This window comes from Octodon degus, unplaced genomic scaffold (assembly GCF_000260255.1).
Source record: "Octodon degus isolate 3935 unplaced genomic scaffold, OctDeg1.0 scaffold00028, whole genome shotgun sequence".
Lineage (NCBI taxonomy): Eukaryota > Metazoa > Chordata > Mammalia > Rodentia > Octodontidae > Octodon > Octodon degus.
In genome coordinates, this window is record NW_004524604.1 from 7,886,050 (window position 1) to 7,901,616 (window position 15,567).

The window sequence follows — 15,567 nt, forward strand, 5'->3', positions numbered from 1 at the left end:
TGGAACACTACTCTGCCACTAAGAAGACTAAATGAGTCATTTGTAGGAAAATGAATATACCTTGAGACCGTAAGTTTCAGTAAAATAAATCGGATAGTATGCTTCAGTATGACATTGTTTATCTTACATGCGAAACCCAAAGTACAAATAAATTAAAGGGTGATATAAGAAATAGAAAACAGCAAACACAGAGGTTGAGAGGACCAAGAGACTGAGGGAGGGGAACAGAGGGAAAGAGACAAAAAAAGGACTGAGATGTGTCATCCATGCACCAGCTCCGCACACTGAATGAATGTGATTACTGTGTGCCACAAACATGGACTCATAACAATTTTAAAAAATTGCTTAGGGAAATGCAGGGCCAGGGTTCGATCCCTGGTGTGCCATGCCAGCCCTGTACCGCCCCCCCAGGGGGGGGCGCAGGACCTATAATCCCAGCTCCTCCCTGAAAACGAGGATCACTACAAGTCCGATCTGTGTAGTGAGACCCTGTACTAAGTACATTTAAAAAATAAATAAATAAATTGTTTAAGAGGAATAACTCATCCAGGAATGGTTTATCCTCAGATAGGCCTGGGGTCCATACAGTGCACATCTGTGCTAAGACCAGATCTTCTCTCTTAGCCAGGTATACTTGTCCCATCTTACCCTAGAGAGAATAGCCACCATTATAAATAACAAATACTGAGACTGCAGAGAAAAATGGCCTTTCCACACTAAAAACAGCCCTAACTCCACAATCACATGGGATTAAAACATAAGCATTACACACTCTTACACTCATTTCCCTAAAAGCATCACATTTTTAAGACAGAGTCTGGGCCTAACACAGAATTCTTCAGCAAGTCATCCCTCCCATATTTCCTATTCCAGTACTACAGGAATGAACTGGGAATGAGCTAGGTGACAATCATACAGGGTCACTTTTATTCAAGGCATATACAATGTAACAAGTATCAGCATTTCAAGTACACAATCTACTCAGTAAACATTCAATGGTGTGTGTGGGGGGAAGCTTCAATCTTCAAACACTTTTCTACCTAAAGGTTAGTATGATTCAATAATGGCATACAACCACTTACTATGAAGTGAGTTTACTGGTAATAACTTTATGAAATTTACTCCCGATATCTGATGTTGCAAACTTTAGGGTCTCTGAGATACGCAGGATCCTTGTACATAACTGGCATAAACCCTGTAAAGAGATAATTAAAGTTCTTCATAACAGATAATGAGCAAATACTGACTAGTCCAAATCAGTGATTCAAGGTACACTTACCCATTATTTGAGCTCTCTTAATAGCTTTTGAAACTTCTTTCTGTTTCTTCCCACAAAGACCTACAAAAAAATTTTTAAATGCTTTATTAAAAAAATCTCAGTATTTAAAACTTGTAAGAATTTGTAAAGTCAAAGGTTGTTAAGGTCTTTTCTGTAAAGGACAAAAATGATACTTTTTCTTTTTTTTTTTTTGGTACTAGGAATCAAACTCATGACTGTTCACCAGGCAGGCACTGTACTGCTGAGCTATATCCCCAAGCCATCATTTTGGTTTACACGGGCAATATAAGCTCCATTAGAGCTACCTGAATCTGCTACTTTACCTCAAAATCATGTGGCACTATGTAAACAAATCTACAAAAACAAGTGGCAGGTTGGATCTGGACTATGTATAGGGCACAGTTTGGCAACACCAAATCAAAGTCATCCAGGAATGATTATAATATATTTGACAATATCAAGAACACCATTTTTTTTTTGTTTTGTTTTGTTTTAATATAGGGTCTCACTCTGCAGTCAGGCTGGCCTTGAACTCACTATGTAGCCCAGGCTGATCCTGAAGTCACTGATCCACCTGCTTCAGCCTCCTCCTAAATGCTGGCATTCAGGCATGTGCCACCATGACCAGCAATAACACCATTTTCTTAAGCCCATGTTTTCTGTACATTGTCAACCTTTACTTAACTCCAAGCAGAAGAAACATTACAAGATTGCAATCCTTTAGGCCTAAGATGCTTTCTCTAAGTACTTAGCTATACTCCTCATAGCAACATCTAAAAGCGATTTATAGCACAATCTGAACATCTGCCATTTTCCTTAAATGTCAAAATAGATTAATACAATTCTTACCTACATTTAATTTTTTTTGTTTTTGGCGGAACCGGGGATTGAACTCAGGCCCTTGCGTTTGCCAGGGAAGCGCTTATTCCACTGAGCCATCTCCCCGGCCCCCTTACCTACATTTAAATAGCTATGATTTTAAAAATACCTGTTATATGCCTCCCATGAATGCAGCCAGTATATGGAGAAATAAACTGAGACAAAAGCTGTTTGGAGGAAAAAAATGTATTAATACATGTTATTCAGTCCTGAATAGAAAAGAAAACCTTACACTTGACCTTCAAGTTATGTAAATATTTAAGACAGTTTCAGACAAATTTAATGAGATAAAATATCCTTTACAAGTCATTTTTTAAATAACTAGTAACAAAAGTCATCATCTACACAATGTATCAAAAAAGTCTGTAACATTAATTAGCATAATCACTGGTTTTTTGGTGGAACTGGGGATTGAACTCAGGCCCTTGTGCTTGCCAGGGAAGTGCTTCTTCTACTGAGCTATCTCCCTAGCCCAGCATAATCACTTTGTGCTAAAGTTGTTTTTAAGGGGCCGGGGAAATGGCTCAGTAGAATAAGCGCTTGCCTGGCAAACGCAAGGGCATGAGTTCAATCCCCGGTTCTGGGGAAAAAAAAAAAAAAATTAAGGCGAAATAAAGTCTTTACATGTCATTCTCCAACCTAAATTTTGGGGCTGGGGAGGTGGCTCAGTGGAATACGCGCTTCCCTGGCAAGTGCAAGGGCCTGAGTTCAATCCCCAGTTCCGCAGAAAAATAAATAAAATGAAGTTGTTTTTTTAAAAAAAAATATATTTTTGTGGTACTGAGGATCGAACTCAGGACCTTGTGCTTATGAGGCAGACACTTAGGCCCCTGAGCTATTTTCCCAGCCCTAAAATTGCTTTCTTGACTTTTCCACAGATATTTTCTAAAATACTGCTGTTCATAACAAGGTACTAAAACATTTCCTTTCCCATGATATAATTACGAGGCTAAGTTACCAGAGTATACTGAAGTGTACAAGACATACCCATATGAGTACTGGGACATTTACTACAATTTTTTTTTTAAATGTATTTAGTACAAGGTCTACATGGTCTCACTACATAGATCGGACTTATAGTGATTCTCCTGTTTTCAGCCTTCCAAGTGCTAGGATTACAGGCACATACCATCACACCCAGTCTCAATGGCTGTCTCAGTGTGCCCCAGGAGAGGGGCCAGCACGGCACTCTGGTGATCAAACCCTGGCTGCTGCGCTCTAGTCTGCTGAGATATCTGGCTTGTGCTTTAGGCTGCTGAGCTATCTGGCTGGCCCTTACAATGTTTACTAAATGCTTTAGCACTTTCTAGACTCTAGGCACTGTTCTTGGCACTTTGCATGACCTTCCAACTATGTTGTGGGGGTTTTTTGTACCAAGAACTCAGGATCTCACACTTGTCAGGCAGGCCCTGTGTCACTGAGCTAATTCCCTAGTCCTGTGTTGTATTTTTATAATTTTTTTTCTTCTTTTCCTGTCTTCTTGAGACAGGGTCTTGCTATACAGTTCAGACTGGTCTTGAGTTCACTTTGTAGCCCAAGCTGGTCTTGAACTCACAATTCTGCCTCAGCCTCCCAACAGCTGGGATTATAGGCACGCACCACAACATCTGGCTCGTTCTTATAAATTCTAGGTTTTTCTCCCTCAACAGATGAGTACTTTATGCTTGTCTCAGTATACTTAATACCAGTACTCTTCACTTCACAAAATTTGCTACTTCAATTTGCTGACAGCCAGATGAGAGAAAGGGTATTTGAAGCAGTAACTGGGATGGTGAGGTACATGGTGAGCTCGCCCGCAGGAGCTGTTTCCACATTGCCATCTTATCACCTGAGAATCATGGGCAAGGTGAACCACTGTGAAGGCTTTCAGGGTGAATAACAGAGGAAAGACTGAGCTGAGACAGCAGTAAGTGTGGGCAAGCCAAGGGCTTTTGATGGAACAAGGACACCTTACACACAGACGTAGAACCAGATGCAAAAGCATGAAATTGCAAAAAGTTGCCTACACATGAAGCTCGATATACAACCTGTATTATGTTGTTATTATTATTATTTTTTTAAATTTTATTTATTTATTTATGTGTGTGTGTGTGTGTGTGTGTGTGTGTGTGGCCAGCTCAGCCCACCAGGGGGCGGGCTGGCTGGCATGTGGTGCTGGGGGATTGAACCCTGGTCCCTGGGCTTCGGGCTTCGCTAAGCTTGTTTTAAGTGGGTGCTTTAGACCACTGAGCCATCTCACCAGCCCCTATTATTATATTTTTGAGACAGGGTCTCACTATGCAGTCCAGACTGGCCTCACACTCACTATGCAGCGACTCTGCAGTGATCCGCACGCCTCTGCCTCCCAGTGCTGAAATCACAGGCATCACCACTACCCTCAGTTAATGACTCTCATCTAGCAAGACTAACCAAGGAGCCTAATCCTAAACCCAAGTACCAGAAAGGAGTAGAACCAGTTCTCACCTGTACATTCTTATAATCCACATGTTTCCCACACAAGATACACTTCTTAAGAGGTTCCTTATACGGGTTTTCCATTGCAACAGGCTAAGATGAAGAAAAGTTTGATTATATTAATTTCAATTTTTAAACATTAAATCATAGGGTTATTCCATTACAATTCACCCCAAAGCACACAGTACCTTCCTCACTGTGTACACCTTTTAAACAAGCACTTTATTTTTTGTTAGTTTGCTTAAGGAGTATTAACCTTTAAAGGTTAATGGAGAAAAAAATTCAAATTTTAATTTTCGGTTCAAATGCCTTGCTCATCTCAGACTGTAGATGGCTACAATTTTTAAAATTCATTTAAAGTTAATATAGCTGGGCATGGAGGTGCACAGCTATAACCCCAGCATTTGGGAGGCTGAGGCAGGAGAATAGCCGTGAGTTCAAGGCCAGCCTGGGCTACACTGTTCAAAGGCAGCCTGAACTGCATCCTGTCACACTCTATCTCACCTTAAAAAAAATTAAAAAAAATAAAAAAAAATAAAAATTCATTTAATCTTAAATTAAGAAAAGCTTATGGTGCATTACTCAACATACAGCATTTCTAGATCAGTATAATCACTTAATACTATAGATTTGATTTTTTGAGACAAGACCTCACTGTGTAGTTCAGGCTGGTCTTGAACTCAATATGCAGCCCAAGCTATAATCAGTAAATGGTAATTTTCAACTCAGAATAATAACTTTCATCTTACAGGAGAAGATCAAATAGCTGAAATACAAGAACTTGGTCATACCGTAAAAAAGAAAATTCTTACCAGGTTTTCATTGCTGGTTACCTGTTTATACTGTGAACAACTTCTTCTCCATAGCACTGCGGTTAAACAGAGCAAAAAACAATTGTTTGTTAGAGTAGCTACTGAAGATTCTTGTATTTATGGAGACAAGATGAATCAAGAGATATTACAAGTTTTTTATTCTTTACACTTACAATAACTGGTTAATGAGGTTTAGAGTTGGGATGGAGTAAGACTAGCTAATTCTCAATGGCATATAGTTTCCTGTGCATCAAACTTCTCACCTGCTCTCCTCCTGACATTTACTTTCCCTTCATTCCATAGTTAGAAACAGGTGGTCTGATTTTGTTTAGCTGGATACTGAAAACAAGGGTTGAGACAGGGTAACAGCCACACTAAGCTATATCCCCACCCTTTTATATGCAGAGATAGCCTAGCTAAACTGACCAGTATGGTTCTGAACTCATGTTTCTCTCTAACAGCCTGGGATTACAGGCATACACCAACACATCCCACCAACACATTCACCAAGACAGATTTTAATGCAAACAGGCAGTGAAACAACCCGTAGTCATTGTTTCACCAAAGGGAAAATGAGTAATACACTATCTCCAGCCAGCAGTTACTGATGAAGACGCACAGATAATTGCCGGAATTACAGAGATGAGGGTCTGCATCACAATTTCGCTCGGATCCAGGACCTTAGAAATACGTAATTTGCTGAGTGACTGGAAATGTCCCTGGCTTGCCAAGTTTTGGAAATCCTTGTCTTTTAAAAAGCCATTCCATTCGCCTCTTTCAGTGTTTAAAATTCACCTCCCTTTCATTACACGTTCCCATCTTCGTGGAGAAACTGAATCGCCTCGAAACCGGCATCGTTTCGCTAAAAGTGACTGACTAGTAGGGCAAGGCAACGGCTGCAGTCCACCACGCACACTTTACCCGTGCGAGTTCCGGGATCTGGGAGGCAGACAGCAGCCGTAATCCCGTGTGTCAACTTCTTCCTCCCTAGAACACGGTAAACGGCGACTAGCGCAGCCATGGTTTCCGTCCCTCTTCTTCCTTTCCTCTCTCTAAAGCCTCCGGCGGGTCCCTTCCGGTACACTCCCCCGCGCGCCCTCGCGCTCCACTCAAAGGTTCCGGTGGCGGACGCCGGCGACCGGCTAGAGAGCGCGCGGGTTTCCGATGCGCGTGCGCAGCCCCTTTCCGGGGGGGGGGGGCGCGCTCCAGGTGTCGGGTGTTGGGGACAAGATGTGACGGAATGCACCTGTGCTAGCAGCCCTGCTTCCGGTTCGGGACTCCAGAGAATAAATTTGAGGTGGATGGAGATGTGGGCACAGTTTTTTCCCTTCGCTGCCGCCGCACCCCCAGTCATGCTCCGCAGCCCGTGAGTTTGGCGGCTGGATCTCCCGGAACGCCATCGGGCGGGACCTCAGAACGCGCCATGGAGGAAGGCGCGTCCCGCATCCGCCGGCGGGTATCCGTCCACAAGAGGACCCGGCCCGGCTCGGCCAGCGCGTGCGCCGCCCCTGCCGAGGCCGAGCGCGCGCCCGGGGAGGCCGAGGAGGAGGAGGAAGAGGGCGCCGGGGCCCGGCGGAGAAAGACCGCGCAGCCCGCGGAGGCGCAGCCCGCGGAGGCGCAGCCGGCCGAGGTACACCCGGCAGGCAGCTCTCGGCCATCCCGTTCACCTGGGCAGACCCCGGTCATTCCGACCTCGCAGCAACCCGGGGCTGGAGACCAGGTGCGGGGGGCGCGGAGCCGCGGGGGTTGGCGGCCTCCTTCCAGGTGGCAGCAGTCCAGCGGTTGGCTTGCTCTGCCTGTTTCTGCACGCCTCTGGCTGCTGTCGGTGGGCACTGATGAGGCACCGCCGGGCCTCGGATGGGAGGCGTGGACCAGCACCTAGTGACAGCGCGGATTCTAACCCGGCCGCAGACGTTACTGAGCTCCGCTTTGAAATACATTGGCTGAACACGCATCGCACACTGGTCACTGTGTGAGACCAGTTGCAACGTCTGGGTTTCACAGCAGTGATCAGGCGCTGTGCAGGCGGAGTGCGGACTGCGAGTTCTGCGTTCTCAGCCGCTGCACTGTGCTGCTGCCCTAAGCTTTGGGCTCCTCAGTCTAGTAGCGCGCCGCAAGTCGGGGTGCACGCTCTACCTCAATTCCAGATTCAGAACAGCTTCCTTGTGATATCCGTTAGTGCGACAGAATTTTGTCACAGGCCAGTCTTATTTTTATCAGTACACGCTTGACTCTATCCTGCACCTTCCAACACTTGGTCCCATTTCCATTTGCAAAAACTTTGTTTTCATTATTCTTTCTCCTTTCATTCTGTTTTGTTGTTGTTGTTCATCCCGTTCTCTTTCCTCCAGCTCTTGTTCTCCCATTTGAAGAGCTCCCTGCTATCTATTTATCTTCTATTTCTCTCTCTCTCTCTCTCTCTCTCTCTCTCTCTCTCTCTCTCTCTCTCTCTGTGTGTGTGTGTGTGTGTGTGTGTGTGTGTACACTGCATACACTTTTTTTTTTGAGACGATCTTGCTATGTTCAGGCTGGCTTTGAGCTATGTAGCCCAAGCTGGCATCAAACTCAGGAGGATCCTCCTCAGCCCACCAAGTTCTGGGATTGCAGGTGTGCGCCATGTTCATCTTCCATAAATATTTTTACGTTTCTCATATGAGAGAAACCGTGAGATATTTCAGCTAGGCTGATTTATTTCGCTTAATTGTTATGGCTCCTTGTTGCATCCATTTACCTATAAATGCCTCAAGTTTATGGCAGAGTAGTAGTCCATTGTGTATAAACATCACATTTTCTATATTCATTTATCTGTTAATGGGCATTTAGGCTACTTACAAGATTTATCTGTGATAAATTGTGCTGCTATAAGTGTGGGTGGTAATCCTGTGATGTGATGTCTTTAACTCTTGAGAGGAGACCTAGAAGAATAGCTGTGTCAAAAGGAATTCCTATTTTTAGTGTCCTGAGAACCTGTTTGGAGAATGTTGCAATTACAGAAGATTGTAGAGGACTGACTTTTTTGTTGTTTGTTTTTGTTTTTGGCAGAATGGAGGATTGAATTCAGACCATTGTGCTTGCTAGGCAAGTGCTTATTCTACTGAGCTATCTCCCCGGCCCCTAGGGGCTGACATTTACGGTGTTAACATGGGTTCAAAAAAGAAAGTAGCTGGGGGGTGGCTCAGTGGTAGTCTGTGCTGGGCCTTGAGTTCATTGCTGGCTGCAGAAGGGAAAAGAATCTTTATCAAACTGCCAGAGCAGTGTTAGGAAAGTTACTCCACTTCTCTGGGCTTCCATTGTTTTCATTTGTAAAACAATGCTGATAATGTTATTCATAGGTTAGCTTGCATCTGACAGCCCTAAACTGAAACTATTATTACTTATTTTTAAAAATCTTACTGGGGATATAACCTGGGGCCTCAAGTGCTGTCCACTGATCTACATTCCCAGTCTTTGGAGCTTTTATTCTTAGTGAAACTCAACTTGCTCATAAATATTTTTGTTTTCTTTCCAGCATTATGACAGTGAAGAGGACATGTTTGGTGACTATGATAGCTTTAGTGAAAATTCCATTTTGGCTCAAGTTGAGGACCTGGAACAGAGATATATGCAACTTCCTGAACAGGGAAAACATGCTACAGACTTGGCCAGTGAAGATCTTCACTCAGAGAGCATCAAAAACGAACTCAGTGTTACTCATGTAAGTGACTTTACTGAATGCAAAACCAATGAGCAGACAGAGAACCAGACTGGGGGTGAAGATGCCGCTGCTGAACCTGGAGATGATCCTTTGTATGATGTACCATCTTCCCAAGTTTTATGTTTTGACGACCTGCAGAGCTCTTCAGATGATTTGCACCACCAGTCCACACAAGAAAGGGACAGGAGCTCATCCTCTCACAAGACTGGGAATGAAGAATTGCAACACCAGCCAAATGATGAAATGTCTTCTAAAGTCCAAACTAGTTCAGACACAAATAGGAGAAAAAGTATTAAGGATTTTCTAAAAAGCGCCATGACTGGAAATGCTAAGGCCCAAATACCAGTATTTTCTAGGAATAAACAGCTCAAAGAGGCACTCCTTTCTGAAGAGATGAATGTTGCTAAGGAGACAATTGAGTCATCATCCAGTGACCTTGGTCCCTTCTATTCATTACCCAGCAAAGTGAGAGACCTTTATGTTCAGTTCAAAGGAATTGAAAAGTTATATGGTAATGGTTTTGGCTGGAATAAAGTCAAAATTTTCCATCCTTATCATATTAGCACAAATAATAGAAGCAAATGCTGTCATGGTCTCAACTTGAAAAATGAAAATGTCCATTGTCTCTCAATCTTCCATTCCTGTCCTGCCACTGTTGAACCTCTTCTCAAAGCAGTTGCTTCATTGTCTCATTTCTTGCCTCCAGTAGTTCTTCCTCCCACTTCTGCTGACCCTTGTTGAGTTGCCTTGTCTGCCTTCCCAGTGGCTTACCTCCTGCTGACCAGACCTTTCTTGCAATTCTCCTTTCTTGCAATTCTCCTTTCTTGACATGTTGCTCCTGAATTTTTTTAATTTTTATTTATTTGTTTATTTGATGGAGGGTCTCATGTCTCAGCCTCTCCAGCAGGGCTGGTATGGCATGCAGTACTGGGGATTGAACTTGGGTCATTGCACTTGCCAATCAGACACTTAGATCACTAAACTATCTCCCCAGTCCTTCTGAATTTTTTTCCTTTGATTTTTTTTTTTTTTTTTAGCTGCTTTACAGTTTTCTCAGTTGTTATTGGCTAGCTCTGTTTAATCTAACAAAATTTACTTGTTGAAATTCTTTTGAACATTCAGATGTCAAAAGTAATATCATTGATTAAAAGTAAGTACCTTGGGGGGGCCGAGGAGATGGCTCAGTGGAATAAACCCTTCCCTGGCAAGCGCAAGGGCCTGAGTTCAATCCCCGGTTCTGAAAAAAAAAAAGAAAAGTAAGTACCTTGGGGCTAGGAGTATAGCTCAGCAGCACACCTGCCTGACAAGCTTGAGGTCCTGAGTCCATTCCCAGTACCCCCGCCCCCCAAAAAAGTAAGCATCTTTAATTTATTTGTTAATTTATTTATTTTTGGTTTGAGACAGTGTCTCATTATGTAGTTCATACTGACCTGGCCTCAAACTCACAGGCCTTCTCTTGCCTTGGCCTCCTTAAAGCTGGGATTATAGGTGTATGTCACCATGGCTGGCAAATAAGCATCTTTAAAGATAGCTCCAGTTCAGATTTAAGTACTGTAATAATAACTGTGTCTCACAATGGGTTTTTTTTTTTAAATATTGAGTCTTTTCATATATTTTCAGTTGTATCATTTTTTTACAAAGAAGGGACAGTTGTCCCCATACTGGGAGATGAGCCCAGCAGCCTGTCCCTTTATAATTATTTCTGAACTCCTGTTGGAATCTTTTTATTTTCCTTATATCTTTTTTTTTTCCGGAACCGGGGATTGAACTCAGGTCCTTGCACTTGCCAGGGAAGCACTTATTCCACTGAGACATCTCCCCGGCCCAATAAGGTGTTGTTGTTTGTTTTGTTTTGTTTTGTTTTGTTTTGTTTTGTTTGCTCTGAATGCCCTAAGGGCTGGTTTGGCTGGCTGGAGTGTTGGGATGAACTACAGCAACCTGAGGCTGACAGCTTTGTGGAAGCAGCCACTTAAAGAACTGAGCTAGGGCCAGGCCCGCACCTTATATCTTTTTGAGATAGCAAATCCCTATGCAGTTCAGGCTGGCCTTAAGTGTACTTTGTAGCCCAGGCGGGTCTCAAACTTGAAATGATCCTCCTGCGTCAGCCTCCCAAGTGCTGGAATTACAGGTGTGTACCATCATGCTCAGCCTGTTGGAATCTTAAAGACCTTACATCAATCATATTTAAAAGTGTGGGTTCTTATCTCGGGGAGAATACAAGCAGGAGGAAGTAGGACTCAGGAAGTAGTCTAATCCCAGACTATGGGAATCTAATGATTTTTTTTTTGGAACCAGGGATTGAACTGAGGCCCTTGCACTGAGCCATCTCCCCATCCCCATAACAAATTCTAAATTGTGAGTTTCATGGTTTAAGAACTAATGGGCCATGTTGAGCATGAAGTAGCTACTACCTCTCTCCCTCTGCTTTTCTCTTACCACTTTACTCTCTCATTTGCATCTCCTGCCAGAATGAATTCCTTGAAACAAGACTCCTCTAGTATTTGTCTTTTTCTTATGTAACTAGCTTTGTATGTGGCGAGCCCTAATAGACTCCCAGCTGCTGGAGATTGCTGGTCATCTTATGAATGTTAAACTTCACTTCCCATCTATAGAATGGGACAATACTTGTGCAAGTTACATTCTTCGTCACAAAACATGTAAAGTTAGATACCATAATGGCTGTCAGAATTACACTGGTAGCTTCTAAGAATTTAATAGCTTTGTTTCTGGTGGTAGGGATTGAACCCAGTGCCCAACACTGAGCTATAGCCACAGCACCTCCCACCCCATTTGTGCAACAGGGTCTTTTCTTTTTTTCTATTTATTTATTTATTTATTTATTTATTTATTTATTTATTTTTGCAGGACCTGGGATTAAACTCAGGCCCTTGTGCTTGCTAGGGAAGCACTTATTCTACTGAGCTGTCTCCTAGCCCATGACAGGGTCTTGCTATGTAGCCCAGGCTGGCCTTGAACTCAACGCAGTCCTCCTGTGTCAGCCTCTGAGTGCTAGGTTTACAGATGTGTACCACCACACCTTGCTTTAGTTCTCTTGCATATACATATGGTAATGGCAGACAGGCTTAGGTGCACATGCTAATGTTTACTACACTAAAGCAATGATTCTCAAAGTGCAGGTTTCTAACCTGCAACATGGGCATCACCTGGAGGCTGTTCTCAGCCCAGCTGCAGCCTCAGAGCCCCTGGGTGCACTTGCCAGCCTGTATTGCAACTGTCTTGACAGCATTCTGATGTGAACCTCCTCCTTACCTTACACTTCTGCTTTGCCTTTTTATCATGGAGCTGTGTGCTTAATGTGTTTTATTTAAGTGTTGAGAGCTAAGCTGATATCATTATTTTCTGTGTAAAGATAAAGGATAGTCTCAAATAGCGTGTAAGTACTGCATACTAAATTTAAGGGGTTTTTTTGGTTTGGGGTGTTTTATGGGGGATTATTTTGAGACAGGGTCTCACTATATAGTGGAGGCTGACCTCAAACTCAGCCATCTTTCTGCCTCAGACTAATAAGTGCTAGATTACAGATGTATACCACCACACCCAGTTTGCCTGTTTTTCTAAAAGTGAAATACTAATACACATTTTTGAAGACTTTATGGTTGTATACACTGTTAAATTATTCTACAAAGCAGGCAGTAGATTATTCTACTAGCGTTTACACAGTGTCTTGGATCTGATCTGTTCATTAGTCCCACCTTGCTAAATAGTGTGAATGAAGCCAAGATGTGCAGGCAGATCCAGTAATTCTAGTGTTTTATGGTTTAAACAATTTTAGCAATATAAAATTGTATTTGAACCACTCAAAGTTCAGATCCCCAAGAGAGTTGAATTGTTACTGGTTTGTGCAAAAACCTCATGCACTTTCCCCTATTGTTGTTGTTGTTGTTGTTATTATAATTATTATTATTATTATTATTATTATTTGAGACAGGACCTCACTATATAGTTGTGCTCCTCCTGCTTCACTCTCCTAAGTGCTGGGATTACAGGTGTGTGTCACTATAGCCAAGCACCTCCCCCCCTCCCTCCCTTGCTTTCTTCCTTCCCCTTCTGTTTCTAAGATGGCTTTTGGATTGATGAGGAAGATAAGCGTGTACAGCCTTGCAGGATATAAGAAGGCCTTATTCACCCAGGTCCTTCGGTGTTCTTTTGCTCCTGTGGTGTCCTTAGATACCCCTTGTTCCCCAGGGCTCTTCCCGTCCGACTAGAGCCTTCTGAATCTGCAGCCAGTGGTGACTTGATCACTGTCCACTGGCCAGATCTGAGCTCAGCTCACTGGCCATGTGCATGTGGGATAGTTGACATCTAACATTGATGATAAGTGCATTTACCCTTATGAGATGATTGCGACAGAAGGGTTTTATTTTTCCTTCATGGCAAACTTTCTTGAGATCGGGAATATAGAAGAGAAAACTAATGCCTTTTTTTTTCTTAAATTCTACAATGGACAGTACTTAACACTGAGTTCCCCCCCCCTTAAATTCTGCAGAATGGCAACATACCTGCTTAACACTGAGTTGTGTGCAAGAACGAAAAAATTTAATTTATTCCTTGCCAACAAGTGGTGGGAAAACCCTTGTAGCTGAGATCTTAATGCTACAGGAATTACTTTGCCGGCGAAAAGATGTTTTAATGATTCTTCCATATGTGGCACTTGTTCAAGAAAAGGTTTGTTTTTAAACAACTGTTAATGTAATGTCATTAAAAGCTAAATTTTAGTGTAAATAATAACTTTCTATTGACTATAAAGAAGAGCTCAGGCTGGGGGCATAGCTCAGCAGCATAAGCGCCTGCTAGCAAGCACGGGATCCTGAGTTCAATCCCTAGTATCCAAAAAACAAGAATTTCTTCGTGATGGAGAACTAATGTACTTAGAAGATGCAAAAGCAGCATAGTCACCTGAGATTGCTTCATATAATAGTTACCTATTTTAGGAACCTTTATTGTTTTTTGACCTGGTGTATGGCCCTCCATCTTAAATGGAATGTGGGGTAAAAAGGCAGAGACTATTGAACTTTTTAATTAGTATAAATGAATTCTAGGGCTTGAGAGAGAGCTCAGTGGCATAAGCATCTGCCTGGGAAGTACAAGGGCCTGAGTTTGATCCCTAGTACCAAAAAAGAAAAAAAAGGTTCTGCTTTTTGATAACAAAGGAAATAACTGAAATCTATTTTTAAACTACATTTATAACAGTTTAAAAGTTACATTTCTTTGGAAAGATCAACCCCTTATTTTTATGGGTTTTTTTAAATGTATTTAGTTGTTGCAAGGTATCACTACACAACTCGGACTCGTGGTGATCCTCCTTTTTCAGCCTCCCCAGCTCTGGGATTACAGGCGTAAACCACTATGCCCAGACTCTAGCTGGCTCAGCCCACCCTGGGGGCGGGGCTGGTGTAGCATGTGATGCCGGGGATCAAACTGTGGTCACTGTGCTTGCCTAAGCTGGCAGGCACTTTAGTCTGCTGAGCTATCTCGCCAGCCCTTTATGGTATGTCTTATATGTGTAGTATATGATCGGTTCCCATAAATTGGTATTAAACACTAATTTAGCTTTTTTTTTTTTTTTTTTTTTTTAAAGAAAGGTCTAACTGTGCAGTTTAGGCTGACCTTGAGCTCACTTTGTAGCCCACGATGGTCTCGAATTGGAAAAAAAGCCTCCTCCCTCTGTCTCCCAAGTGCTGGGATTACAGGCATGCACCACCATACCCCACTTAATGTAGCTTTTAGAAAAGTCCCTGGGACTACTAATAGAGTTCGTTCTTATTTGTGTTTTTGTTTATCTTAACTAATTTAGATTTCAGGTTTATCAAGTTTTGGTATAGAACTCGGTTTCTTTGTTGAAGAATACGCGGGAAGCAAAGGAAGATTTCCCCCAACTAAAAGAAGGGAAAAGAAGTCACTGTACATTGCCACAATTGAGAAAGCACATAGCCTGGTGAACTCCTTGATTGAAACCGGAAGAATCAGTAGTCTGGGTCTGGTTGTCGTAGATGAGGTTAGTTGCTAGTTTTATACTTTATCCTAACATGCTCTATTTATAGAACTGATCGTGTGGGTCTGATCAGTGCCGCTAACAATAAGTAATGTGTTTTAGAATACAGACAATGCAACTGTCTTATTTAGTTTCTCATTGCAAGGACAAAATGCCCAACACCCAGTTCGTTTGTTTTAACTCCCCTCTCCCCACCCCTACCCATCCCCTCCCCCCTTGGTACCAGGAATCAAACTCTGGACATGCACTAGCTTTTTTTTTTTTTTTTTTTAGTGAGAGAAGATGATTTATTTGAAGGTGGAGAAAAGGGTGTGAGAGAGAGATGATAGATAGGTACCCTGGATAAGTAGGGGACGTTGGAAAGTGAAATGCTCAAGGTTCTTGTCTGCAGCTCCTTTTTATTGTGTTCCTAATCTCTGTAGGCTCCTGGAATCTG

The 15,567-nt window shown here is 42.7% G+C and overlaps 2 protein-coding genes across 18 annotated transcripts in view; one reads left to right on the top strand and one right to left on the bottom strand.

The window, feature by feature from the left end:
• Positions 1-904: 904 nt before the first annotated feature.
• On the bottom strand, positions 905-6,487 carry Mrps18c (mitochondrial ribosomal protein S18C). Of its 3 annotated transcripts, none has more exons than XM_004629179.2 (6): positions 6,346-6,487; positions 5,425-5,480; positions 4,622-4,705; positions 2,268-2,325; positions 1,280-1,339; positions 905-1,195 (listed from the first exon to the last, which is right to left on the bottom strand). In XM_004629179.2, the coding sequence occupies exons 1-6, from the start codon at positions 6,443-6,445 to the stop codon at positions 1,119-1,121; spliced, it is 435 nt and encodes a 144-aa protein (XP_004629236.1). In that variant the 5' UTR covers positions 6,446-6,487; the 3' UTR covers positions 905-1,118. The 3 variants fall into 3 exon arrangements, with proteins under 3 accessions (XP_004629236.1, XP_023568784.1, XP_012369737.1); XM_023713016.1 differs by having other exon boundaries at positions 1,134-1,217; XM_012514283.2 differs by lacking the exons at positions 905-1,195; positions 2,268-2,325 and having other exon boundaries at positions 1,283-1,339.
• A 132-nt stretch (positions 6,488-6,619) lies between these two features.
• Helq (helicase, POLQ like) overlaps positions 6,620-15,567 on the top strand; it is a 47,156-nt gene continuing 38,208 nt past the window's right edge. For 12 of the 15 annotated variants that reach the window (XR_002820658.1, XR_002820659.1, XM_023713037.1 and 9 more), the window contains exons 1-4: positions 6,620-7,144; positions 8,933-9,629; positions 13,626-13,804; positions 14,934-15,134. Coding sequence is in view for 12 of the 15 variants with exons in the window: in XM_023713037.1 (XP_023568805.1) it covers positions 6,848-7,144; positions 8,933-9,629; positions 13,626-13,804; positions 14,934-15,134 (1,374 nt within the window). In the remaining 3 variants the exon portion in view is untranslated. Of the gene's footprint in view, positions 7,145-8,932; positions 9,630-13,625; positions 13,805-14,933; positions 15,135-15,567 lie in introns of those variants that run through there. The other 3 variants (XM_023713038.1, XM_023713044.1, XM_023713046.1) reach the window with 3 other exon arrangements.

Bases quoted from the DNA above. Each gene is read 5' to 3' on its own strand.
- Mrps18c (XM_004629179.2), bottom strand. From the start codon at position 6,445: ATGGCTGCGCTAGTCGCCGTTTACCGTGTTCTAGGGAGGAAGAAGTTG. The intron at 5,481-6,345 runs GTAAAGTGTGCG...GTTTAACCGCAG, and splicing joins AGATCCCGGAACTCGCACGG to TGCTATGGAGAAGAAGTTGT. The intron at 2,326-4,621 runs GTGAGAACTGGT...TCCTCCAAACAG, and splicing joins TGGATTATAAGAATGTACAG to CTTTTGTCTCAGTTTATTTC.